We start from the raw sequence: 27,110 nt of genomic DNA, 5'->3' as shown, positions 1-27,110 counted from the left end.
CCAAGTTAAGCAGGCATTATTGTCTTCATAGACCCAAGTTAAGCAGGCATTATTGTCTTCATAGACCCAAGTTAAGCAGGCATTATTGTCTTCATAGACCCAAGTTAAGCAGGCATTATTGTCTTCATAGACCCAAGTTAAGCAGGCATTATTGTCTTCATAGACCCAAGTTAAGCAGGCATTATTGTCAGCTGTCAGACGACTTGCCAGAGTGAAAAGACGTGCGTGTTTTTTTGTAGTGAGTAAGATTTTTTTCAAAATGCCATTTTTATATTATTACTTCAATCCACTACATTTATTTCATTTAATCTCAAATTGACTTTGTCTATATTGTAATAAAAGTCATATGTAATAGTGTTCACACACACAAATATTCAAGCTATTTCAAGTTTTATAAGATATACTACGCCTACAGCGGTTTAGTTGTCTACCAGCAACTTGGTGCCTACAAGTCAACGACCCTCCACAACACTTAGGCTATGTTTGTTTTATTATCAATCAACTAATCCACGAAGAACTGCTTTTTGCTGAGAACTTGCTCCTTCACAAAGAAGTATAATGGTTAATAGTATATAATAAGTATAATGGTTATCGAAAGGCTTAATTCTAACAATATTTTCTTATCTTTTAATATTGTTTAAGAGTTCTTGGATGTTTCAGATCCAAGTTTAAAACAAACCAGTAATCAAATGGAAATTATAGAATATTGAACAAACTTGTTACATGTAATGATAACCTAAATTTGATAAACATGAAGTCCATGATCTTATCATTTCTTACTAATAAATTAATGAAGGATTATCAAACGCTTGGAGGGTTAAAAGTGACAACTTTCCCGACTTCCTCATTTACTTCAAACTGTCAAGAAGATTATGCTTAGGCTTATGTTGAACATTTAAATGCCTTCTATTGCGATTTTCAGCTAAGGTGTGATAATATTATAAATGTGGTAGCACTTTAATGAATAACTAATCCATATGATGATAATATAGACATAGAAGAGACGATATGTAACAATACAAGATGAATTGCTCGGAATAAATACTAATAATGAGCTTAAAGTACAATTTTTAAAAAAAGGATATCAACTATTTTGGCTTCAAAAAGACGACACCTGATAGTTATCAGATATTAAGGATTACATGTATCACCAGAAGGCAGCTCAATAGTAGGTGTTTGGTGAATTCATATGTAAACAATACATAGATAATAAAAAAAATATGTTGTTGTTTTTTTGCTTTGTATTTTATTCGAAATTCATTAAAATCTAAACACGACTTAGAAATCAGTGAAAGAAATACATTTGGAGTGGACGAATTGTCAAAAATGTAGAATGTGTTCAGGAAGGGGGGGGGGCTACCGAAAACGGGATAACATTGCAAGGGATCTACTAGACACCAATGAAAAAGTTTGGGAAACATTGGCTTAGAGCATGTCATAGCCATAAGATCAAAATGTCTGTCTGGCCTCGAAGTATGTCATTGGAACTATGATAACGATGTGCTGCGTGGGATAGCACATAGTGCTTATTATTAATCAACATGTCAACAAGTAAGCAAAAAAGCAAATGAAACCAAGAGGGCTTTAGAAAGCTTTCATAAAAGATTTACCCGAAAGATCAGTAGGCTTACAAGAGTTATTAGTCTCAGAATAAAATAAGGTAGAGATTAGGGAAAAAAAAGAGTTAGATATCAGTAGTGAACAGACAGTTCATCTTGATCCGAACTCATGGAAGGCTGAAGTTCATGCTACAAGACGCTCTGATTAGATTCAATGTTCGTCTCTGCTGCTTCTATAACTTTTTCTGGTTCATTTTCTATGGGAAGCATATAACAAATTAGACGAAGGTGATTTCTACAGAATTATCGTTCTAGCTATTGATTGAAGTTATAAATTCTGTTGTAAGCATTTAGGACCAATACAAGGCTTCGCTCGCATTCATATTTCTATTCAGAATCTTGTCTTTTTCCTTGCTTACACTCTTTGAATTATGCATGCATTTTGGTGACGATTTGTTTCCGCTAACCTAGCCCAGTCACATAAAGGAAGAGATGAACGAGGAAGTGGATTGGTCGAAATGATTAGGTTGACAGTTTTCATAGCACAAGAAACTAATAGGTTCTGCTGAACGACAAGGACTTCGACGGCGAAACAAAAGACGTTTTTATGCTATGAAGTGCTTGCAGTGTCTTACAAGGTTAAAAAAAAGACATTGAACTATATAGTGTTTGATTGCTGTAAGGCATTAAAAAAACATTTTTCCAGAAATAAAAATACTTCCTAAAGCTTATAGATTCTAAAAATACCATAAGTTTGTTACTATTAATGAACAAAATATTATAATCAAATTTCTTATTTTTCCTATTTGTTTTCCAGAGTTATGTATAAATATGATAGATAACTAATAGTTATTTTTTAGAAAGAATAGAAACAGCACGATTTGGGGGGGGGGGGGCATTCCTAGAGACTGACATGATCAAGACATTATAAATTGATAATTGATGAAAAACTGAATATGAATGAAATAATGAGGGATAGAACACGAACAACTAGTTGAGCATGAAGAATAATAGAGTTCCTGTTGTTTTTTTTAGAGACAAGTCTGGTCCAATACTTTAGCTTCTATGAATTAGGGTTTATTGGATGAAAATAGTTAAAGATGGTATAAAGTTTACACTTGACACAACGTTCTAAAACTCATCACACCATCTTAAGAACGTCAGGATGCAAAGAAAGCCATTGTTCTTTTGTGAAGTAAAAACACTAAGCGACCATAGAATGACATCACACTTTGCAGCACTGATAAGAGCCGTAAGCAAAGCAAGCAGCTTGTCAGAGGTGAGCAAAAGCTTAAGCGAGCGTGAGAAAGAGAGAAACAAAGAGAGAGAGACAGAGATAGAGAGAGACAGCAAGAGGGATGGAGAGGATTGATTTAAGTGAGGAAAAAACTTTGGAAATCTTAAAACTTACAACGAGCTTTCAGATAAAACTCAAGATTTGATGGAATCTCACTCAGCAATACTCTTACAGTAGAGTTGAGCATCCCTGTAAGCAAGTACTTTTCTTGGACGGAAAGCGCCAGACCAACAGAGAACTTTGAAACGTTTTTCACACTGTCCCAAAGTTACTAGATCTCGGCCTGATGAGTTACGTGTAAAGATCGTATTGGTGTGGAAATCTACAAAGTATTCAGCACTGAATTCATCCTTCTTGCAGTTCTGTTGTAACATAGATATACACATGAGAAAGTCATACAATAGAAAACAGGTTCTAATATTAAAGGGGAAAAAAAAGGTCTTTAAATAAACAAAAAGAAAGAAACATGAAAAATGAACTGATAAGTAACGCTGTAGCTTTTGTAAATGTATGTCTAAAAAAAACTTAAAAGCAAAATAAAAATGTTATTAATAATACGTTTGTTAAAATACCTCACAATTATACTACCATTAAACCAGTAACTAGTACCACCATATATTTTTAAACAAATGTCGCTTTTATTTTATATAGTTGTTGGTCATCTATTTGTTACGACCCTTATTGAATTCTGAAATCGTTTTAGTCCCGAAACAAGTGGATGGATGTTTAACATACTTTTTTTTTTGCTGCTACTTTTGTAAATCCATTTCTATATCATCTATAGCTAGTAATGAGTGACAATAGCTATCCAATTGATGAAACCAAGTAACACACAAACCTCTAGTAGGTAGCACGTGACAGAAGATCACATCCAAGCCACCAAGACAAGTATTTTTCTTCTTCCTATCCCCCCCCCCCTTTTGTAAGACCTAAAGTAACCCTTGGAGCCCAATGAAAATATGAAAACCAAATCAAATTTTCCAAAATCTTTTTTTTTTTTTTTTGTATGTCTAGAAATACAATTGACTAACAAAATGTGACCATAGTTGCTGAAGTTTGTAACGTATCTTCGAGGTAATTACAAATTTGAAAGAAATGTGAATACACAACGCTGTTATCATTCGTCTCACAATATCTATTATAGACATAGTTACGTTGGCTTCACTTAAAAACGCTCAATGAAAACAGCTTGCCTATTGTTTTTCTATGGCTGCTTCTAGATCTACTCTAATGTCGCGACGTAACCGAGTTAGTTGTCCATTTCCAGAAATGACATTTAGAGAGTTCTGATCTAAGAGCTATACGTTTCCCGTGGAACTCTATCAGTTCAAGATTCCGTCTGTTGATTTTTCTCATCAGTATGGTCAACATTATCCAACGAGCTCAGAAATCCGAGCAGGCCTTGCTCGCCTAAATCACTGGTTATGATGGGCTAGTGTCCGAGTTTCTGTCAGAAATACGCGACATAAAAAAAAAGAAGTCAACAGAGTGCAACACTACGTAATAATGCACTCGGGTTACATACAGATCTACATTGTTGGACTGTTGATTCCGGGACAAACAAAAACAAACCATTGAAAAACACACTTTTAAACGTACATTTATATGAGCTTCACCTATTCATGCATTCTAGGAGTCAAAACAGAAAAAACGAATCCAAATAATTCCGTTTTACAGCACAGTCTTTGTTCAACACGGTGAACACACCAAGTAAACACACGTAGGCAGTGAAACAACTTTGTAAAGTGCAGTCCATACAGTTATGACTAGTCTTAAGTGCGTATAAAAGAGCCGAATAGCATATATAGTTCTTACCACTAGAAGGGTACTATAAGTTACAATCATTGAATCGACACATCAACTCTCAGTCAATATTTGTAAATATATTACCCAGCATGCATGAAAGTTGTACGTTTGCCATCGAAGCAAAACTTTTCATTACTATAGGCTACCGATAATGACTAGTGCTGACACTGTTATAGTCCAGACTCGGTTGGTAATCGATGAGCTGACAACACCACATGGCGGTTCACTAGAACAAATTACACACACCTTCTGGCGACACGCTCTAACAGTCAAAAAAAATTAAAATGACACTATAAAGTCAGAACATGTTCTATGTAATGTCCTGCTAACACTAACTAACTAACTAACACTTAGCGTCCACTTAGTAGATTAGGGATCACCCATTAATGAGACCTAGATACAAAACGGGAACATAAACTGCAAATATACAATGCATAAAAATACAGCCTTCTAATGACGCGCTCAATGCTGACACCAGAGTACAGATCTATGCAAGGCGTCGACAAACCAGCCTTATTATTCAAGGCCTTAAGAAGAAACTTCTCCATTTGTTTAAATGTATAAATGCATTTCACGTGTATAATATGAAACGCAGCTTATAATTGTTGTTTTAAATTATATTCGACTTATATGCATATTAAATATAATTCTCTGTTGTTTTTTTAAAGTAAACAATTTGTTTGAAATATAAGTAGCTTGTATGACAGAAAGTACGTAATTTAGTCATGCAAATTTTTATTAAAACCTGTTTTTGAAAAAATAAAACTGGATATATGCTCCTTACTAAACATTCTACGGCGTTTTTTAATAGTGAATAGTTGTAAAAATGGTGTATTTATATGAAAAATCTTCTTGCATAATAATTTTAAAAAATTAATTGGTTCACTTTTGAAATAGAAAAAAGAAGCCGTTGTATTAGAACTTGTAAAGGTCTACAATATGATATCCGATTTTCATTTCCTTTTCTAGTTTCTGAGATTAAAACGGGATAGACGGACGGACCGACAGACCACACACAACTAATAGCGGCTATCCCTCTTTCGGGGGGGGGGGGGTAAAATACACTTTAGGGCTAAACAAAATAAATGTGGGATAGTAACATTTAGTAGTTGCTAGATCTGGATAAATTCTGACTGGCTAGTCACACAAAATCTTTAATAAAATCTATGCCATGTCATTTTATACAAACATAATTAACTCTGCCAATAGTTTGGACAGCATAAGATTCTGAGTGAACTGAAAACGTGAATATGTGTGTGGGGTCTACTGTGTGTAGAAGAAACATTTCTTAGTACTGAATATACTTTGGACAGGACTGTAGGTACTAGACTATGCTTGGAATATAAAGTATTGGTAAGAGGCCTGCATAGTTATAACGAATACAAGCACATCAGTGAGTAGGAAATGTACTGTTTTAAAAAGCACCACATTGGAAAAAGAAAACTATTCAAGCGTTTCACTTTTTAAATAAATCTAATCTCTATTTTACAGGAAAAAATGTATCCCCATTCAATTAAATTGTAACAAGTAACATACCCCTAGATTATGTATCTAAAAATTGCAAAATAATAATTATGAGACGAGAGTACTCTTATTTTTGATGTTCAATTACTAGATCTAGATCTAAAAATTAAATTATATGTTACATAAGTTAGGGTTGAAAAAAAATTACTCCTCATAACTACTTTACAAAACAACGCCTTGTTTCAACTTTAAAAAAAAAATTCTAGACATTTTTTTGTAGTGTTTAAAGATCTCCAAGTCCAGTCTAGATATAAAATATATATAGGTCTTTGGTTTATCTATTTTATTTATTCAGCTCTTCATTAAATAAATGCGGGAATTCCCACTTAGTGTGTTCTAAATTTTAAAAAAGCTAAATTGAATTTTAAGATGATTATATTTTGAAAAAGTATAACGGTCAAACCAGAGTTTTCCCTGTGTGGCAAATTAGCTAGTAATTTTTCCCCCTAAGAATAGATAAAATGAAAAATTTATAGGAAAATCATTAGAGCCATTTTCGAGATCCGTAACCACTCAAGTAGGTTTAGGGTAGATTCCAGCCATAAGGATTTTCAAAATTAATAATAGAAACTGTAAAATATCTGTAGTGCATTTTATTTTATTCTTTTAAATCTAACTGTGCACTAAGAGTTATCTGAGCAGAGAAAGACGCTTAAAAGGTCATCATAACGGTAGCCTTTTTGTATTAAACCTAAAAATGAATCTTTAAAAACGTTTCTATTTTCCAAATGAAATAGCAAGCTAGACATTCCATTGAACAGTAGCCCATGCACTACTTAAAGGCCATTTCCTTTTGGTCACACTGAGTAGAGTAGGCCTACTTACTACAAGTCAAGTTTATCCTTTCTACTAAGCGCAGGTATTGTTAGAATTTAGTTCTACTGTATACTTACTGCTTACTGAACAGAAAGGAAATGCACATTGTACAAGAATAAATATAATAAAAGGAGAAAACTACAACGCTGGTTTACACAATTGAAAACATTGTAAGGTTTCACTAAACGTGCTGAAGCTCACAATGTTTCATTGACTAGCATATATTTTATGTTTCAGTGCGTGACGATGAGGTCTTGCACACTCCGTAACAGGGCGTAACAAAAGCACTGAGAATAAAACTGTAGATAAGGATTTATTAATGCAGATCTGTGTGTGTGCTTTCAAGCGCCAAAGAGAACAGCACGTGACCACTGCAGTAAGCGCATGATAAACGTTAGGTCACACAGGAGCGCAATTATGTTTGTAGGTCAGACAAGTCTGAGACGTTGATAGGTGAACCAGATGTGGGGCATCACAGCTAGTACGATTTGATAAGTATTTTTAATGAGAAAATCTCGCACTTTCACAAATGTGTCTTTTACTTTCAAAAAGGGATTAGTATATGTGTTATTATATCTATTTAGCTTACGCAGTTAGTCACCAGTTAGTGTGTTCATTTTGAAACTTAAATTAGTACAAAGCTGATAGAATCACTGTCAGTGAAAGTGAAAGCCATAGTCATCTGGAATCTGACAGGCCAAATACAATCGTCTCCACCAGGACCATCACCATCATCGGTACAAGTAACGTTCGGACCATGTACAAGACAGCACAAATTTTTTAAAAAGTTCAATTGTAAGTTAGAAACCAACGCGTCAAGATGAACTGGTTCTGCGAGCTACTAACCCTCACCTGGAACTCCCAATAGGAAAGAGGAAGAGGAGACGACCGAGAAATACATGGCGCCGAGATTAGGTAACAGATGCTAAGCAGATGGGCAAGACATGGGGACAGTAGGCGGGACTCGATCGGAACCGAGACGCTGGGAGGAAACAAGTTGGTGGCTCATTCCCCAGACGGGACCACAGGCAGAGATATTTATTTGTTTTGTATATACCGGGTATGGACTTCTTAGTGCACTGATGTTCTTACTTTTCAGCATGAAACAAATGAAGTCTGTCTTCTTGTATACATTTAATTCTCACCCCTGATTTCTATAAACGTATATATTTCGTTTCAGTAACTGTAAACTATAATTTCAATACTTTTTATTTCATCTGTCCTTCTCATGACATCGTCATCCTTTTTTTTTAAATCCTAAGCTGCGGGTCTCATTTAATTTGGAAGTCTCTTGTGGAGACCCAATGTATATTGATTTTACTTTCGGCTCTGTATTAATCCCGTAAGTTCACGGAAGTCCTGCAATTTAAAAACGAATATATTTCCAATCAATGCTGTTGCATGTCATTTTCATTATCCATGTGTAAGCATTTGTAAACTATAATGCTCCATAACACTAATCTAAAAGTCATAATGATTCAAATATGGATAATTGTTGCTCTATTTTAAAACATTTGTATTGAATATTTCTGGAAAAATGTCATCGACGAAACTGTTGCTCTCGAACTTCGCAAGATGGCTGTAAGCTTTGTTTGCGAACATTGGATAATTATGGCGACGCCATGTCCGTTGTTCTTACGGAAGAACAGTCATACACTCTGCTCGACAATACGACAATAAGCTGCCTACATGAATACTTCCGGCGTTTAAGGTGGCGAGGCTGAAATTGTGGCGATGTCTCAAATACTTCCCGCTACTAACACTATTCACTTCCGAGAACGTCCGCATGACCCTCCTCGAGTTTACAATGCGGGTTAAAGTCTCTCCATATCCCTGCTATTTAGCGGTTGCATTCACCGCAACGTACTGGAGTGTAAAACTATCGCAGATGATACCTCACAAACTGTCATTGTTCCCCGGATATCCCTGACTCCATCAGATTTAAATGTGCCATTTACCTTTACGAGCAGACAATTCCTGTTAGATTAGCCTTTGCCATGACAATTAATAAAGCACAAGGCCAAACGTTCCAAAAGAAATGTCTTTATCTTCCAAACCTGTTTTCAGTCATGGACAAATGTATGTTGCTCTCTCCAGAGTTCCTTCTTTTCATTCACTCACAGTTGTTTGCCCAAACCCACCCCATTTGGACAACTGGGTCTTTCAGGAAGTGTTCACACGTCACTAAATAGCGGCTATGCTACGCTGTAGGTCGACTAGTAGTTTAATCTAAACCACTAAATATTGACCTACAACCCTTTAGGTTCTAACTGTAAGATAACAGCCTCTAATAAGCCATTGACGCCAGGACCATCTCTAGTCCGACGGTCCGAGATGGGATTTAAAAAACATGCTTGATGACCTATCTGTAAAAAAATGCTGTTAAACTTTAATTTATCATTCAGTAATAGAGTTAAAAACAATAAGGTAAATAAAAGTAATAAGAATAAATTAATAGTAAAATTCTTGATGCAAAAGCTAAAAGATTAATTCAGGCCTTTGAAAGTCAATGCTATAATAAATATCTAATTATACAATATCAGGAGAAGAAATAAGTATGTACAATGCAAACAAGAGGGGCTCCTAAAAGCTTTAAAGAAATAAAGTTAGATTAGCTTCTAAGACTCATAATGAGACATGATTCCTTCACCAAGGTTATTCATCCCATTACTTTAGAGTAATTAATTAAACCTTAACCTACAACCCAATACCCAATTCGAGGTTTCAGTGAGTAAGTGAAATTAAAATCTGAGCATATTCCCCTCATGACCTACATAAATCTATTATTAAATTATTCTTGGCAAATATTGATTAGAGAAAGATAAATATTGTTAAGGGGAGTTCCCTTGAGACCGTATTCAAAAACTTAAAACCAAATTCAAATTCAAATTTTATGATTAAATATTTAAAAACATCATAACACTCAAACTCATGAGCTCTCGGTGTGGCCAATTAGCAACAATTTTCTTCTTAAAGATATACATAAACAATTGGAAAAAAATATATTTACATATATATATATATATATATATATATATACAAGAATTTTTATATTAATATCATAGTACCCGGTATAGAATTTAAAATACATAGATATTCTACTTTTGTTGTTTTTAAACCTTCCAATAGTTTAAACACTAAAATTATTTCTTCTTTTTTTTTTTCAAGACTTTGTGCAACTTCAAAGACTTTGCACAGTACACAGAATTTCACAATAAGAATATTTTTTTTTACCCTCAGAATCCACAATCTCACTCTTGATGATGTGTTTTTTCACTATTTGTGTGTGTGCCAGTCCATACACAAACCCATATATATTTTTCTATACCAAAGATAAGAATCCCTCACGCACACTGCATTTATTTCTAATATAAACACAAACTCATACAGTGCTTAGAATAACCAAATCTTTTTTTAACCTATTTAACTATACTTGGCATTTGAAATAATTTATAAAGCTAAAGGCAAAAATTTGGGCTAGGATACAAGTAATGTAATAGTTTTCAATTCTGAAGGAACATGTTTGTTAACAATCAAAAGCTTATGAATCCTTCTTTAAGATTATCACAAGGATTTTTTTTTAAATCTTGCAAAAATAAAAACAAATAAATATAATCAATAAAACCATGGGTGGGTTTGGGAAGTCTAGCCATGTGATACTGTTAAAAAATTGTATACCCTAGCAGATTAAGGTCAGTACGGTAAAGAAGTCATAGTACCTACTTAAGTCTTCAGTTAAGAATGCACTGAATTAAAATAAGTGAATTCACTGAATGTACTGCTAATTATTAACAATATTATGAACACATCATCTGAGCTGGGGACATAGTTATTTTTATCAAAGTACCTATACTATAGTCTACAGTCTGGTGTAGTAATCTAGTAATAGATTCTAAAGTAATCTAAAGTCTAATGGTTATTTAGATCTAGATCTACTCATCTAGTCTAGTAAAAATTATAAATATATTATATATCATATTTCTATAGATCTAATTATAATAGGTAACTTGATTTCTAGATCTACATTATAATATAATATTAGTCTTCTAGACTGAGATTTTAGTGATAGATCTAAATCTATAATTCTTTTAATTATATAATGATTAAACCAAAACCAGTGACCCATCTGGGCGCATCCATTGCCTTTCAAGACAAAAGGAGCCATATATATATATAATTGAAAGCTAAAGCCCTAGTCTACCGGACCTGTGTGTTGCAGGGGTGCCACCCATGAGCCCAAGTAAACCCTGAAACCCAAATTTCCAAATTTTACAAACCCTGAAATCATAAACTCCAAACTTTACCAACCCTGAAACGTAACTTTTACGTACCGTATATACAATTTAAGCACCAAACTTTGATGAAAGAAGAACAGTAGTAATATTAAAATAGTTTACACATATTAAGGCAATTTTTATTAAAATTAGGATTTGACTAAAAAAAAATATAATTTAATCCAATACACAACTTCATAAGAACACTAGTGAAAACAATGTTACAAAAAAATAAGTTTAAAATTGTAGACACTTGATTTAAAAAAAAAAAGCTTTAAGATATACATATAATATATACATATAATACATTGCATGCACAAAAAACTCAGCAATTAGATTAATTTTTTTTTAAAAACTTGGTGATAGACACAGTGTTAGGTGCATCAGGATGCTTTCGTTTCCTTGATCCTGGCCCTGCTGTGGTTACTTTTGTCATAGATGTGACTGATGGGCCTATGGTAGATTTGTGTGCTTCAGCTGTAGATATAGTTGAGACAAGAGTAGTGGAAATTACTGGTGAAACTTGAGTTGTAGATATGGTTGATGAGGCTTGAGCTGTAGTACAGATAGATGAGACTTCATTTGTTATGACTGTTGAAGTTTTAATAACAGGGATATTAGACAAACTTGATGTGGTATGACTTGATGAAGAGACTGGTGTAGATAAGTTAGAGGAAGCTTGTGGTTTCTCAATTGGGTAAGTCTTAGACTTGATAAAAACTTGTTGCAGATGCTTAGCTGAATTAACAAAGTTTCTCATTTGTTGGGAGATAGACATTGTTAAAGATGTTTCTCCCTTTGCTTTCAAATGACTTTTAATAATTGCAATCCCTTCATAATTTCTATGAAGCATCCTACTTTGGTCACACTCTATTATGTCATCCATGATATTAAAAGTACTCTCCACCAATGGGCCAGAGAATATTGATAACAAACTTTTAACAAGTAAACCTAATAATGGATATTTCACTTGGTCTGTTGATGGCTCCTTCATATTAATAGCTTTACTCCACCAGTCTGTATCAAGACGAAAATCTGGGGATGTCTCATCAGCATCTAACTGAGTCAAAGCTTGATCAATAGTATACAGCCTGATCTCCCTGTCAAGCATACCACATTTATCAGAGCAAATGACGTTTGGCAATTTTTCAGCCAGCTTTGTCAAGGCAGTTGCTGTTTCAGTTGATCGCTGTAACCCAGGATCTAGGGCAGAAAGCTGGATTATTGTGCTGTTTAGCAGAGGCATCTTTTTCATTTTATCAGCTGCATTTTGGTAACCTACTCTTACAGCATTAAAAAAGTCATTGATCCAAATATTTTCAGATTTATTGCGAAGAAATTCCTTCAGATGTGGTAAGCAATAAACCCCTAGGCCAAGTTGTCTGTCTCTAACTTGAATGGATTTATCTGCTAAATTTAGATTACAGAGACCTTTCATTCCTTCCTTAGGGTCACTAATTTTGTCAGGAATAATATATCCAGACAAAAAGGTTCTAAATTGCTCATACATGTCTGCATGAAGACAATGGCATTGAGGCTTCACAGATTGAAATGTTTTAACAAATCTGGAAAACTCCTGGAGTATTCCTCTGTACAATTGTAATGTACAATAAGTCAAATTCTTTTTATGAAACAGATGCAATAAAATTACTTCTTTTCTTTCTTTTCCAGCTTTTGTTATATTCTTTATTTTCAGTGCTAAACCTTCTAATTTTGACTGGCTCTCAGTTGTTATACCATATTTCACAAAAACACTGTCTAGGTCAGTTTTGTATTTGGCACGTTCAAGTGTGGATAAAAATCCATAATAGTAGATGAACAAAGAGTCCCACAACTCATCCAGTCTGTCACAAACTTCTTTCATTTGAAGGAATCTGTTTGCAATAGGCCTAAATATTGTCCTGGGTTTACCATACAGCATCTCCTGAACTTCCCTGAAAATGTCACGAGCTTTTGGTGAGTCCTCTATGTCATAGTAGATGTTGGAGGCAAAAGTTTGAAAATTACTAAGATCTTCAACAGGTACAAAAAAAGCTTTAGCTGCATTGTTAATCATATGGACTGTATCTCCACTGACATCCAAAAGACATGGATTAGCTTTTTTTATGATGGCCTCAACACCATTTTTGGCCCCACGCATCACATTGCAGTTATCCATGGTAACTGAAATTACTTGGGACCATAACAAGTTTCTCTCATTTAAAATGGACTCCAATGCATTGAAAATATTTTCAGCAGTAGAAATATTTACCTGCCTTGAACCAAGCAGTTCAACACAAACTTGCTGTTTAGTGTCACTGTAATACTGCACTAAGACATTGAGACATTTATTGCCAGCGTTGTTAGTGGCTTCATCAATGTTAAGAGAGAAAAAATTTCCTTGAAGACTCTGCGACAATTCTTTTTTCATAGCTTCTGCTATACCATAAGTCATTGTATATGTAGCAGCAGTTCTTCCCATTGAAGTTATGTTAAGTGCTTCAGTATCTTGTGCAAGTTTTTTGCACAGGTCAATAATTGGCTGAGAAAGGCTGTAAGGCAAACAGTGCTCAGCTAAGAATGAGCCAACTATTATTCTGTTATCCAGGACTCTGTCTGAAATAGGGCTTTTTTTCCTTGAAATATCAGATGTACTGATGGCACCAGGGATTTGATAGCTGTTCCTTGCACTTGAAAAGGCAATTAAATGTGAGGCATTGTTTGAATGGTCCATCAAACATTTTTTGCCTGAAGAGCCATATGACAGTGTTTGATTGCAGACAATGCAATAACATACTCCTGAAAAGTTAATAAAATAATTGTTATAAAAATCTCTATAAATGTAGATAAAAAAAAAATAAACTTAGTTTATGATCAAACTTTTAAAAAATCTCAGACCTAGATTCTAGATATAAAATCTATATAAACGAACCCTAAGGTCACTAAATAACTTCTTAGAAGACTTTGATCAACTATAAATAAATCAATGCCACAAGACAAGGCAAAAAAAAAAATATAAAAAATTCATAAAATGTTTAAGATGCCAGTACTGTAGGACATATATTTAATGTATAGATCTACAGATTAAATATTGATCTATTAGATCTATATCTATATATTATACTTGTGATTAAGTATACTAGATCTAGTCTACTTAGATGACTAGTTGTCTTAGTATTATTAGATCTAAATTATAGAATCTATCTATAATACTATAATGTATTTATAATCTATTTCATTTCTCTAGATAACTCTGATAAGATTTCTATTAGATTTTTAGATCTAGTCAATCTATATCTAGATCCATTATCTATAATTTAGATCTAGATTAGATTTAGTTCTAGTAGCCTAGTTTCTAGATTACTAGATTGACTAGATAAGATCTAGATATCTATCGATTATCATATCAATTCAGTATATTTAGTCTTTCTCTTTCAGATCATGCTCATAGTTTAACTCATATTAATTTTTGGTCATATAATATTATAATATAGGTCTAGATCTATATAGATCTAGTAATATAGAAATATAGACAGACATCTAGAATCTAGATCTATTTCTATATCCTATCAATATAGACTCATATAACTAAATCTACATTACTTAACTATGATCTAATCTACATTGTACATCTATTCTAGATAAGCTTTAAATAGTTTTAAAATTATATTTAAAAAAAAGAAAATAGCTAGACTACTGAGTACGTACCTGGGGCATCAATTTTTTTGCACCATTCTTTAAATAAAGTACCGGTGTCATTATCCGTTTCTAACCACTGCCATCGCCATTTGTTCTTAACACTCTGGTCTAAAGTAATGGCCAACACATCATTGCTACTTAAAAATCGCATTTTGAAGCAGGAATTAAACAAATACTATAAGAAATAACTTTCGTGTCCAAATAAGAATGTGAAGGAAGCGAGAATGAGAATCACAATCACAATCAATGCTTACAGGAAATACTGTTCTGAACGCGCTTTGCGCATGCCAAAACAATTTTGAGGGGAGAATTCATTGTGAAAAGCGGTGCGATCGATTAGATTTGGCCTAAAAAGCTTGGTGAGGGGATGCAGTGAAAAATACGGACAATGCCCGGAAACTTTATTTTTTAAAGCTTGCAAACCCGGAGGGGGGGAGAAAACGATCTCATGAAACCCGGATTTCTGGGTTAACCCAGAAAAGTGGCACCCCTGGTGTGTTGAGCACCTTGCTGTACGGAAGTGAAACATGGTCAACCTACTCATGGCAGGAAAAAAAGCTGAATGTCTTCCACCTCCGATGCCTAAGGTGTATCTTTAAAATAAGATAACCAATGAGGAAGTGCTACAAAGAGCAGGGTGCCAGGACATCCGCTCTGTTATCAGCAGCAGATGCCTTGGCTGGCTTGGCCACGTTCGTAGAATGCCAGTAGGTCGACTTCCACAGGACATCCTGTATGGCGATCTAATAGAAGGCAGGAGAGCCGCTGGTCACCCACTTTTACATTATACGGATGTATGCAAACGCGACATGAAGCTCTTCAAAATCGACACTGACAACTGGGAAGAGGTGGCACTGGACAGATCCACATGGAGAGAGAGCATAAAAATAGGGTCACAGATTGCAGATGTCATACACAACAGAAGCAGAAAGAAGGGTGAAAATGCAATGGCGCCTGGTGATTATATATGCCCAACCTGCGATCGCAGCTGTGTATCAAGGATTGGCCTCTTTAGTCACACAAGAAGTTGCAAAGGTAAAAGATGTAAAATGCCACAGAATATAATTGAAATTATTCTAAGAAGTTAGACTAAATCAGATTCTAGATCTTGTAAAAATCAAAACTAGAATTTATGGATCTAGAATAATCTAGTCAAATTCTAGTCAATCTAGAAGCTAGTTCAAGACATACATGACATTTATAACATATATATTATAATATAAACTAGCTACTAGAGTCAATACAAAAAATAAATACAATATATGATGATATGATCTTTATCTTTGTCTGATTCAAACTTATTTTATATACATAGAAAAATAGATCTATCTGAATCTATCATCTGATGACTATACTAATAATTGTCTACTTACGGTACATAAGTACATACCATACTAGATCTATACTGTCTATAGTCTTAAAGTCTATACCTATGTATAAGTATAATGTAAATTATTTATAAATGAATTATAAATACTAGTCTATATCAACTATATGACTATTATATATATATTAAATATAGTCTATAATAAACTTGATTACTATTTATTATTTGTCTAAGTCTAGTAGATCTATTAATCTAATTTAGTAATTATCTCTCTATATATATATTATAGTATACTTATTATAGATTCTATCTAGATTCTAATCTAGTAAAAGTCTAGACTCTAGACTGACTCTAGACTAGACTGTGTCACTGTCACTAGACTCTCAACTCTCAAGACCACAAAGTCACAAGACCAAGAGGCAAGACTACTCAAGAGTTAGAGTCTCTCTCTCAGTGAGTCAGTGTCTGTACTGGCAGTACTCTGACTCTGTGACTGTCTAGATTCTAGATTTAGTTTGAAAATTTATAACTTAGTCACTTAATAGACCTAGATAAATCTTAGACTTCTACTGAAACTGAAGTAGATTCTTGACTTAGGATTCTAGATCTACTTGCTTATACTTGTATACTAATGTATGATGATATACTATCATATATATATATTTAGTATAGACTATAGTAGTATACTAATCTAAACTATTCTAAACTTACTAGATCTAGATGATATCATACTAGATCTACTTTAAACTACTTACTTTACTTAACTTAGAATAACTTAGACTTAGATGTAGAGTCTTAGTCTTAAGTCTTATTTCTAGAAACCTGATTCTGAGTATCTCACCTCCTACATTAATACCACTAATTTTAATAATCGTACCTTGGTAATACAGGTTTCGTAAATTAGATTCAATCTATCTAGAGTAACATTCTAGAAATATAACCATAATAATATTCATTATTATGACAGCTTTTTGTTACAAAAATGCTGCGACAACAGAACGGAAACAGAACGTTGTTTTTTTATTATAAACCTAAGAGAGCTCTTTCTTGTTTCGATTTTGTTTCAGTCAGAGACATAAAAATATATAGGTCTGTGGTATCAACAAGCTGCATCAATATTCAAGGAGTCATCCATTGATGACGTCAAGAATGTAATCAAGGCACGTTACCACTTTAACTCTTTCTCTCCTAACTGACGATACCAACGTTGATTCCACAAGAATGTGGTAAATAATTACGGAGAGAAATAATTAATAGAACAAGTAGTGGCGTTGCAACCATAGCGCGAAGAGTTTCGATGAAACTGGGCACATAACCATTAGGGGCCAACAAGTGTAATTAAAACAATATGTTGTCGTTGGCTATAAGAATTTTAAATGTATAAAATAGTATTTCTGACATAAATATACCGAAAATGCCTAAATAACAAATCGATGTAAACTTATTAGTATGATGAAACAACTTAGGGCTTTATATAGCTCTATGAGACAACCTTACACTGGCGGCCATCACGAAGCTCGGGCTATTTTTCGGGTGTCACCATTATTAATGAAACTTCTTAGCTGTGATATAATTGATTTCCATGTAGGCTATTAGCTAGTGTTCAAAGAATTTCTTAAGCAAAAAAAAAATTAAAAAGTACAGAGTACTTATAGCGTTCAAAACGAAATAAATAGAAAATCTAATTTTTCTAATTGTTTTTTTTGTCTTTTTATGGCAGCGTTCAAGGCAAAATAAAAAATATTAATATTGATCAGATTATCATTAATGTCTGATATTGTTTTGTGATCTCCGTTGACGAATACCTAAATATATGGCAATAAAAGAGTTATTTCTGGTATTTCATATATTACTTCAACCAATATGTAGGCCTACAATATGTTTACTGTGCAACCACAACTTGAATATAGAATCGTGCTATGTTTGCCAATTTGAAGATTTCTATGATTTTGTGCAAAAAGGATATTTTTATTTGCTCACGCTATACGAATCAGATATTCAAGAAAACATTAAGAAACTGGAACATACACAAAATAGAGCAGTGAGATTCATAACAAACAAATATTCACATTTGACTAGAGTAACACCTTTAGTAAAATCACTAAATTTAAAAAGCCTTCAGGATAGAAGACTCAAAAGTAAAGTAGCAATTATACATAAAACACTGAACCATAATCTTCAAATACAAAAGCAAAATCTAATAAAATACTCAGAAAGACACAAAGATAAAGGCACATTCCTCATTCCATATGCTAGGACAAATTAGTACAAATACTCCTTCTTCCCTAAAAATTAAATTATAACTTTTATATAGCGCTACTTTCATGCTTTTAGCGTGCTCCAATTTCATTTGTGGACCTGAGGGGGGGAGGGGGGGGGGGGAGAAGGCCTTCCTAGCTGCCAAGCCAAGTCAAGTAATAGCATACTTAGCCTCTCGACCACGCTTCCCACTTCCCCTAGTGCTATTAGAGCATGGAATGGGTTGCCTGAGCTAGCCAGGAAAACTAGTGACTTAGCAGAATTTAGGTCATAGGTTAATATGCATGACTAAACCAGGGATGGGCAAATTACGAGCCGGCCACATGCGGACCGCCAGAGTGTTTTATGTGGCCCGCTAACACCTACAGAAAGAAGGTGTACCCACAAAATTATACATATTAAAATACAAATATATTAAAAATAACTAATTTTAAATATCTATACAAATAAAACTTCTGATTCTTATCACTTATGATGAAGAGGCTAAATGTCATATCATTCTAAAAAGTTTAAAGTAAACGAAGAGTATTCTTATTGGCGGCAATATGTCGAAACATTCAGTCCAAGACACAAACTCAGGCCAGTATATATTTAATGCTTTGTAGAACTGTGTTGAAAGTGTTGGCTTGGAAACAAATGGCGAGTGTAACAACCAATGGAGCACGAGCTTTGACTGACAGTTTTGTAATAAATAAAAGATTACTAATTCAAGCCATAAACTCGAAACGGAGTAAACGGGAAAGTTTCCGGGAAAGTTTGCGCCAAGCTGCATTGAATTTCAAACATATTGTATATTGTTGACCCAAGTATCTCAGTAATGAGCTAGGGGCCTTAAGCACTGGCAGTTCTGAAAAGTACTTAAAGATTTGAAACTAAAACATTCCGATGTTCGGTACCACAGTAGTATCCGCTAGCTTAGCATGGGTAAGTATTGAGAAGAATATGGAATCTCAAGGAAGAACTCGTTATATTCCTTGAAGAATAAACATTGCTACTAATATTTTTAAAGAAGAGTGGAAGATAGACTTTGTTTTTTTTTTCATCGGAAGTATTGCAATATTGGAATCTTTTCAAACAAAGCTACCCGGTTTCTCTAGGTAAGCAATTGAAAACAGGTTTTGCCATTTTCCTTTGCTGAAAGGTGAAACTATTTCTAGTGAAAAGTTTGGACTTCTTGTAGAATTTAAAAGCGAATTTTCAATACCTTTAGCTCACCATTTAGTGCTGAAGATTCAGTTTCAGAGGACAAACATCCTAGCAAATTATGACCTGAGAAGTTCCAGTCATTCCACGGGAATTATATGGGAGCAACTACTGTATTTCTACACTTAAATAACTTTGATGCTAAACATTCACATTATTTGGGTCCACATAAAACTGTAAAAAGTTTTTTTTATTGTAAGAACAGGTCGATACTGACTGAGTTTCCAAAGTTCCGGAACATTATACGCGATTGCAATCAAATAAATTTTGTGAAACAATATCGAAGTTCAAACAAATATTCGTAAAAGTGGTTTCAGAAACTGCTAAATCTGGTAGTACCTCAATTGAGAGTGTAAGAAAGTTAAATGTAAATGTGTAATACAGTACACATGTATGTCATGCTCTTCCCTAATGCTAGTAAAGCATGGAATGGGTTGCCTGAGTCAGCCAGGAAAACCAATGACTTGACAGAATTTAGGTCACTGGTCAGCATGTATGACTAAATGCATGACGCATAGGACGTAGGCCTAATCCTTTTCTTTTTAAGTAACGTTTACATTTCGGAAGATAAGACAAGTCAATTAAAAGGCTTTATACACAGTTAGCTACCGTATTTTTCTAAGTTATATATATAGTGTTACAAATGAACAGTGACAAGTAGAGGTCAACGTGTGACCCCAGCGAGATGACAAAGCAGCGAGTGTTCTCTGGAATCTACGCGTATAAACAAAGACAGGATGTGACGTGTCCTCACGTGTTGTTCCAGAGGACGAACAGATCTTCGAAGGGGGCAGTGTTACAAATGAACAGTGACAGTTAGAGGTCACTGCGTGTGACCTCGGCGAGATGACACTGCAGCAGGTGTTCTCTGGAATCGACATGTATAAACAACGACAGGATGTGATGTTTCCTCCCGTGTTGTTCCAGAGGATACTAGCAGTGTTTTTGCACTTATGGGCAAGCGATTAGGGACTCTATATAAGCCAGAGAGTAAATGTGAAAGTCAGTCGTATGGAGTCGTGAGTGAGTTGTTACAGTCGATACAGACGATGTAAGACGTGTGCGGCTTTGTGGAAGAGAAATGTGTACGACTCGATGCAAGTTGACTAGGGTAGAGTTAACTGGAGTGGACTACTGTCGTTAAAGTCTATACAGCGAACTACAGTGGACTTGAGCCGTTACAGTCGATACAGTCGATGTAAGACGTGTGCGGCTCTGATTCGGTAGACTTGAGTACGACTTGGTTCAGCTTTAGGAGACCCGGAGCGACACTGGGAAGTGTGTCGTTGGTCTGTTCTGTGGAATACGGCTCGATGCAAGTTGAGAAAAGATGAATTGCAACGAAGTGAAGAGATGAATTGCAACGAAGTATAGCTAACTGTAAACTGACAAATATTGTAAAGTCTTCTACGCTACATGTTACAGTAACGAATTGTTAGAGTTAATAGTCATTAAAGTTATATGAAACTGAAAGTTTAGTCGTCAAGTTCTTTGCAGTGTTTTTATTTGTGTGCCTACTAATACATTTAGCCAGAGGATACAGAAATACGTAACAATATATATATGTATATATATAAAATATGCCCCCCCCCTTTCCTAAAATATTTTTAATGCGGCTCTCGATAAAAAAAAAAGGCTGCCCGCCCCTGTTCTAAACCAATGTGCTACAAAAATCTTTTGTCTTTTGTGAAGTTCATGCAAAACATTCAATCAGGAAGTTGTTTCTGTGCATTTGATAAAGTAAGGCTCAATTTGGATTCAATGAGCTCAGCTTACATGGAGAGCCATAACGTCGTATTCTTGAAGCTGGTCCCACGGATGCCCTGCTACGTTACTGAGGAAAAGGTGTAGGATACACCATTTTTTTTATGAATATCCAAAGATATGCCTGTGTATTCTTGTACCACTTCTAAAAAGAAATACACACATGGCATGGCAAAGTTTATACGTTCAAAATTTTTTTTTATTGATTCTTGTGGTGTTGTCAGGTAAAGGAAATATTTTTGCCAGTTTCAGCCTGATCCGAGATTGGGTGGGGGAGAAATAATGTGTACAAACATTTTACCAGACAGACAGAGTGATTTAATATAAGCTTTGTAAAAACGCATAAAAAAATAAAGTCATTGTCATTGCTATGATTAATAGGTTCCCGGTCATTTCATCCCCGGTCACTTCATCCCCGGTCATCTCATCCCCGGTCATTTCATCCCCTGGTCACTTCATCCCCTGGTCACTTCATCCCCGGTCACTTCATCCCCTGGTCACTTCATTCCCGGTCATTTCATCCCTTGGTCATTTTCATCCTCTGATCATTTTTATCTAACAAATTGTAATTTAAAAAATCATGAAATTAGCAATATTTAATGTATTCATTTTTTATTTAAATGACAAAATTGTAACACATTAATGTTTAAAAGGAATTAAAGCAAAACTTCTACAGGCGACATGATATCCCGAGGATGGGTGAACTCCGCCTTTATTAGAAAGAAATAAAACCTTATTTCAAGGCCAAAAATGACGCGCCCATTTTCAAGAAAGAGCGATTGAAAAATAAAATAATGTGAAACATGGTCGTACTTTCACCACACCTTGGCCTTTGATGATAAGTTATCAGCGGCATGATCAGGATAATATTATAATATTACATCCCCCACATCCAATAGAAGCGTTATAGCTCAGTACAAACTCAGATTTACAATATAATATAAGATTGCTGATTAAGAATACAAAGTGGAAGAGGAAACACTTTAAAGGCACTAGTAACATGTCATAAAATGTCAAAAAGCATTCTACATAATCATATTTATATATAAAATATTTAATTGGGGATGAATGAACCGGGGGATGAAGTGAAAAGGTGATGAAATGACAGGTCACTGGTTGCTACAGAGACAAAAAAAAAAATTACAACATCTTGTATATAAAAAGAAAAAATGTGTTTTATGATTAGGGTTACCAGATACCTGGGCAAAAGAGATGACAAATCCTTTCAAAGGAGGACAAACGCATAGAATATAAAAGTATATTTTAAAAATAATATTGTTACGAATCTCACTATCCAGGCTCTCTGCAAACTGCACCATACACCACCATCTTAAAGAACTTGACGAGTCAGGGCTCCAAAATAACGTAAAGGTTTAATGTCCATAAATAACAGCCAATACTGTACAATTGGCAGCACGTAGAACAGTACAAATAGCTCTGCGATAACAAATATCTCTCCGATAACACCGTTCCGCCGTATCAAGTCTTGCACTGGCCTCTCCGTCTCGTTCCGGGCTTGCACTGGGTTCAACAGTTCGGGACTGACTTCACACACTTGGGCTCGTTGTGTCGGACTCGATCACAGACCAAGATCAAGACGCCGTTCGTCTCAACTGTACTTGACAGTACTCCGCACTGAACCGTCGTAATGCTCCGTACAGAACCACACCGTTGAACTGTGCTGTAGTCGACCGTGTTCTGAACTCCTGTCGTGAGCCCGCTTTCTGAACCGTCTTGACTGCGTCGCCTCCGCTCTTATATAGGGTCCCTACTGGCCTTCTCGAACCGGACAGAACGCCGCTAGACGTTTCTAGGTGGTCAGATGACTACAACTCTCGTGACGCTCCTGAGCTCTTGTTCACGACGGCGATCTTTCCCGAACTGTCCTGTTGACACTCGACTCGGCTGACCGTCGTAGCTCGTCACGGTTGACCGCTCGTCTAGCGCTGGCCTGGGGCGATTTGCGTCGGCTGACTACACACACACCACTACCCCTCTCTGTGCCACCACCAAGTTTATAACACTGCCCCCTCCTTAGATCTGTCCGTCCCGGACAGAATCAACATCATGGCATTGGCTGTAAAGTTTCTTCGCTGCAGGCGGGGGTCGATCAGTGGCAGTTGGCTTGCCTCTTGAGCTTGATGGAGCCATCCATGTTGCAGTCAGCAATGGTCGCTTCCTTCTCTTCCTCCAGTTGGCCTTAACCTGGTTGCTTCGCCGTCGTGCTTTCATCGCCATCCACGTTGAGTTCAGAAAACGTTTTCTTCTTTTCCTCCAGTTAGCCTTCATCTGGTTGTATCGACCTCGTGATAGCATGGTCATCCATATTACACTCAGCGAAAGTCGCCTTCTTCTTCTTCTCCGCCAGTTGGTCTTCATGTGGCTGCAGTGATATCGAGGTTGCATCGTTATCCATCTTGCATTCAACAAAAGTAGCCTTCTTCTTCTCCGCCAGTTAGCCTTCATGTGACTGCAGTGATGTCGTGGTCGCCTCGCTCTCTTGTCGTTCGGTATTGAGGGCAGCCATTTGGCACATGGAAAGGTATAGGATGTACGGGCTGGGGATACCAAGATCGTTGGCCAAAGAGGTGACTTCATAGGGCTTTGCGAAGAAGGACTGGGACGGGCTTCAAATCCACAGGACAGGGAATTGTGGGACATGTCATCATTTTCAGCCTTGTCTGGAGGGCATGCTCGTGGGGCAGGTTGGCAACACTCCTCGTGCAAAGGTCCCTCGTCTTCGGCTTCAGGCTCCATTCGGCTTTCTTCACCACCATCAGGACCCTCTCTCTTTCGTCTCAGTATCGGGCCAATCACTTGTTGGTTTCAGACCTTGTCGATGACTTTCGTCTTTCAAATGTCCATCAATGTCAACGTCAGACTGCCTTGGATTCTCTTTACCACCATCAGGACTTTCCTCTCCAGTCTTGGCAGCTGGACCAACGTCTGTTAGGTTCGGACCTGGCTGATATCTCTCGACTTGCTTATGTCTCTCAACGGCTTCGTCAGGTTTCAATGGGTCCTCATGATCACCACCAAGGCTCCTCTCTCTGGCTTTAGCATCTGAACGAACGTCTGAGTTGATGATTCTCTCCTCCACAGCAGGTATGGGTTGGTTCATGGCGGCTATCTTGGTGTTCATGGCATCTATCTTGGAATTGGTGTTTTCCAGCCCCGAGTTCATAGCTGCAATCTGCTCCTGTTTGCTACTGGCGATCTGTTCCTGCATAGCTGCCATCTGTTCCTGCATGATACTGGTGAGCTGTTCCAGCAAGTTAGGTTCGACTTCAAAAAGATATGTGTCCGGATCTTCTTTTTCTTCCAACATGTCTTCTCGGAGGCGTGCTTGTAAAGTTTCCTTGTTACCATATACCTTCAGCCTTCGTCCACGGAGTTCTTCCTTCAGTTCTCTAAATTCAAGTTCGTACAGCAGTTTCAGACGAGCCATAGTAGATCCGATCCAATCCGATTCCGATCCGATCCCACTTCTGACACCAGTTGTTACGAATCTCATTATCCAGGCTCTCTGCAAACTGCACCATACACCACCAACTTAAAGAACTTGACAAGTCAGGGCTCCAAAATAACGTAAAGGTTTAATGTCCATAAATAACAGCCAATACTGTACAATTGGCAGCACGTAGAACAGTACAAATAGCTCTGCGATAACAAATATCTCTCCGATAACACCGTTCCGCCGTATCAAGTCTTGCACTGGCCTCTCCGTCTCGTTCCGGGCTTGCACTGGGTTCAACAGTTCGGGACTGACTTCACACACTTGGGCTCGTTGTGTCGGACTCGATCACAGACCAAGATCAAGACGCCGTTCGTCTCAACTGTACTTGACAGTACTCCGCACTGAACCGTCGTAATGCTCCGTACAGAACCACACCGTTGAACTGTGCTGTAGTCGACCGTGTTCTGAACTCCTGTCGTGAGCCCGCTTTCTGAACCGTCTTGACTGCGTCGCCTCCGCTCTTATATAGGGTCCCTACTGGCCTTCTCGAACCGGACAGAACGCCGCTAGACGTTTCTAGGTGGTCAGATGACTACAACTCTCGTGACGCTCCTGAGCTCTTGTTCACGACGGCGATCTTTCCCGAACTGTCCTGTTGACACTCGACTCGGCTGACCGTCGTAGCTCGTCACGGTTGACCGCTCGTCTAGCGCTGGCATGGGGCGATTTGCGTCGGCTGACTACACACACCACTACCCCTCTCTGTGCCACCACCAAGTTTATAACAATATGTTACAATGTAATTGATAAAACGCGTCAGTTAATTAAAGCAACGGAAAGCTTGATGCATCGTATTTACAGTTTATTTTATAATTGGCATAAACAAATATGAGGAATTCTGATTGTACCGTATTCAGATTAGACATTGTCTATTTGGTGTATGGAATATATGAAGTGTTGATAATCTATGGTTTTTAGAAGGTTTACGGTAATATTGTGTTTGCAAATTTTAGCACTGTAATATTAATTTTTGTAAGCTCTTTCGCCAGTAAAGTGTGTATTACCATTGTTTTTAGTAAAACTTTTTTTTTTCAATATCTCTCCAAATCTTCCACTTTTTCTTTTCGCCGCCACATTTCTCCAGATTATTTCCCTTGTTATTTTGTACTTTGTTTCCTAAGCAATTAAATCTTTTTTTTTTTTTTAAATTTCTGATGTAAACTTCACATGTAATGTTAAACTGAAACTGTGATATGAACGTAGAGTGCTTATAATAAATCGTTAGCAATAATGTTTAATTGTAAAAGAAACTTCCTCAAGGATAATAAGGATTATTATTAAGGATTATTATTAATATTATTATTCTTATATATTATATATAATATTAATTATTATTATAAAGGAATGAATTATATTGATGGAAAATATTCAATGGCAGTAAACAACTGAGTGAAAGCCGGATATTTCACACTTAGGCCGAGGCCTTCCGGACGGAGGACATGCCCTCCTTTTGTCAGAGGTCTCATAATCCTATTTATGATTTTTCTCTTTAAAGTCCTCACTTGTACAAGATTAAACTCAATTATTTTAGTAATTTTAATATTGACTGTTCTTTCATTTGGCGTGATGTTTACTCTGCTGCTATAAACCTTCATGAAAGCATACCAAAGTAAAAGGAAAAACACTTTCATTCAGCAGAAGCCAAATGTAATGGCTAAGAAATCGACAATTTAAAACTTACATTAGGAGATGACATGGATCTGATTGGACTTGATGGCAGTGACCTTGATAATCTAGTTCCAACAGTAAATATCCGACTGTTTTCATAAACCTGTAAAACATTACATTGATAAAATCAGTTGTCAAATACAATAACTTTCCATGGAATGCCAAGGAGTATTTCGTGTCTTTGTTTGTTTGTGTCTTTGTTTGTTTGTGTCTGTACAGTGTATGTGTAGTAGAAGTGGTTGTCTTTAACCTTTGATTACAACGAAAGCTATACATTTAGTTGGCGGATCCTTAAGGGTGGCTTTGGAGGCGCGGTAGCTGAGCCGTAAAGCACTTGGCCTCCGAACCGGGGTCCCTGGTTCGAATCCTGGTGAAGACTGGGATTTTAAATTTCGGGATCTTTGTGCACCTCTGAGTC

At 36.1% G+C, this 27,110-nt stretch overlaps 1 protein-coding gene across 7 annotated transcripts in view; it reads right to left on the bottom strand.

The window, feature by feature from the left end:
* The window catches only part of LOC106068544 (transient receptor potential cation channel subfamily M member 3-like), a 173,091-nt gene that overhangs the window by 139,021 nt on the left and 6,960 nt on the right, over window positions 1–27,110 (bottom strand). For 3 of the 7 annotated variants that reach the window (XM_056033894.1, XM_056033902.1, XM_056033946.1), the window contains exon 3: window positions 26,706–26,795. In XM_056033894.1, coding sequence (XP_055889869.1) covers window positions 26,706–26,795 — 90 coding nt within the window. Of the gene's footprint in view, window positions 1–2,970; window positions 3,219–7,079; window positions 7,314–17,158; window positions 17,293–26,705; window positions 26,796–27,110 lie in introns of those variants that run through there. The other 4 variants (XM_056033933.1, XM_056033922.1, XM_056033917.1 and 1 more) reach the window with 4 other exon arrangements.

This window comes from Biomphalaria glabrata, chromosome 1 (assembly GCF_947242115.1).
Source record: "Biomphalaria glabrata chromosome 1, xgBioGlab47.1, whole genome shotgun sequence".
Taxonomy (NCBI): domain Eukaryota; kingdom Metazoa; phylum Mollusca; class Gastropoda; family Planorbidae; genus Biomphalaria; species Biomphalaria glabrata.
This window is presented reverse-complemented; position numbering and strand designations above follow the sequence as displayed.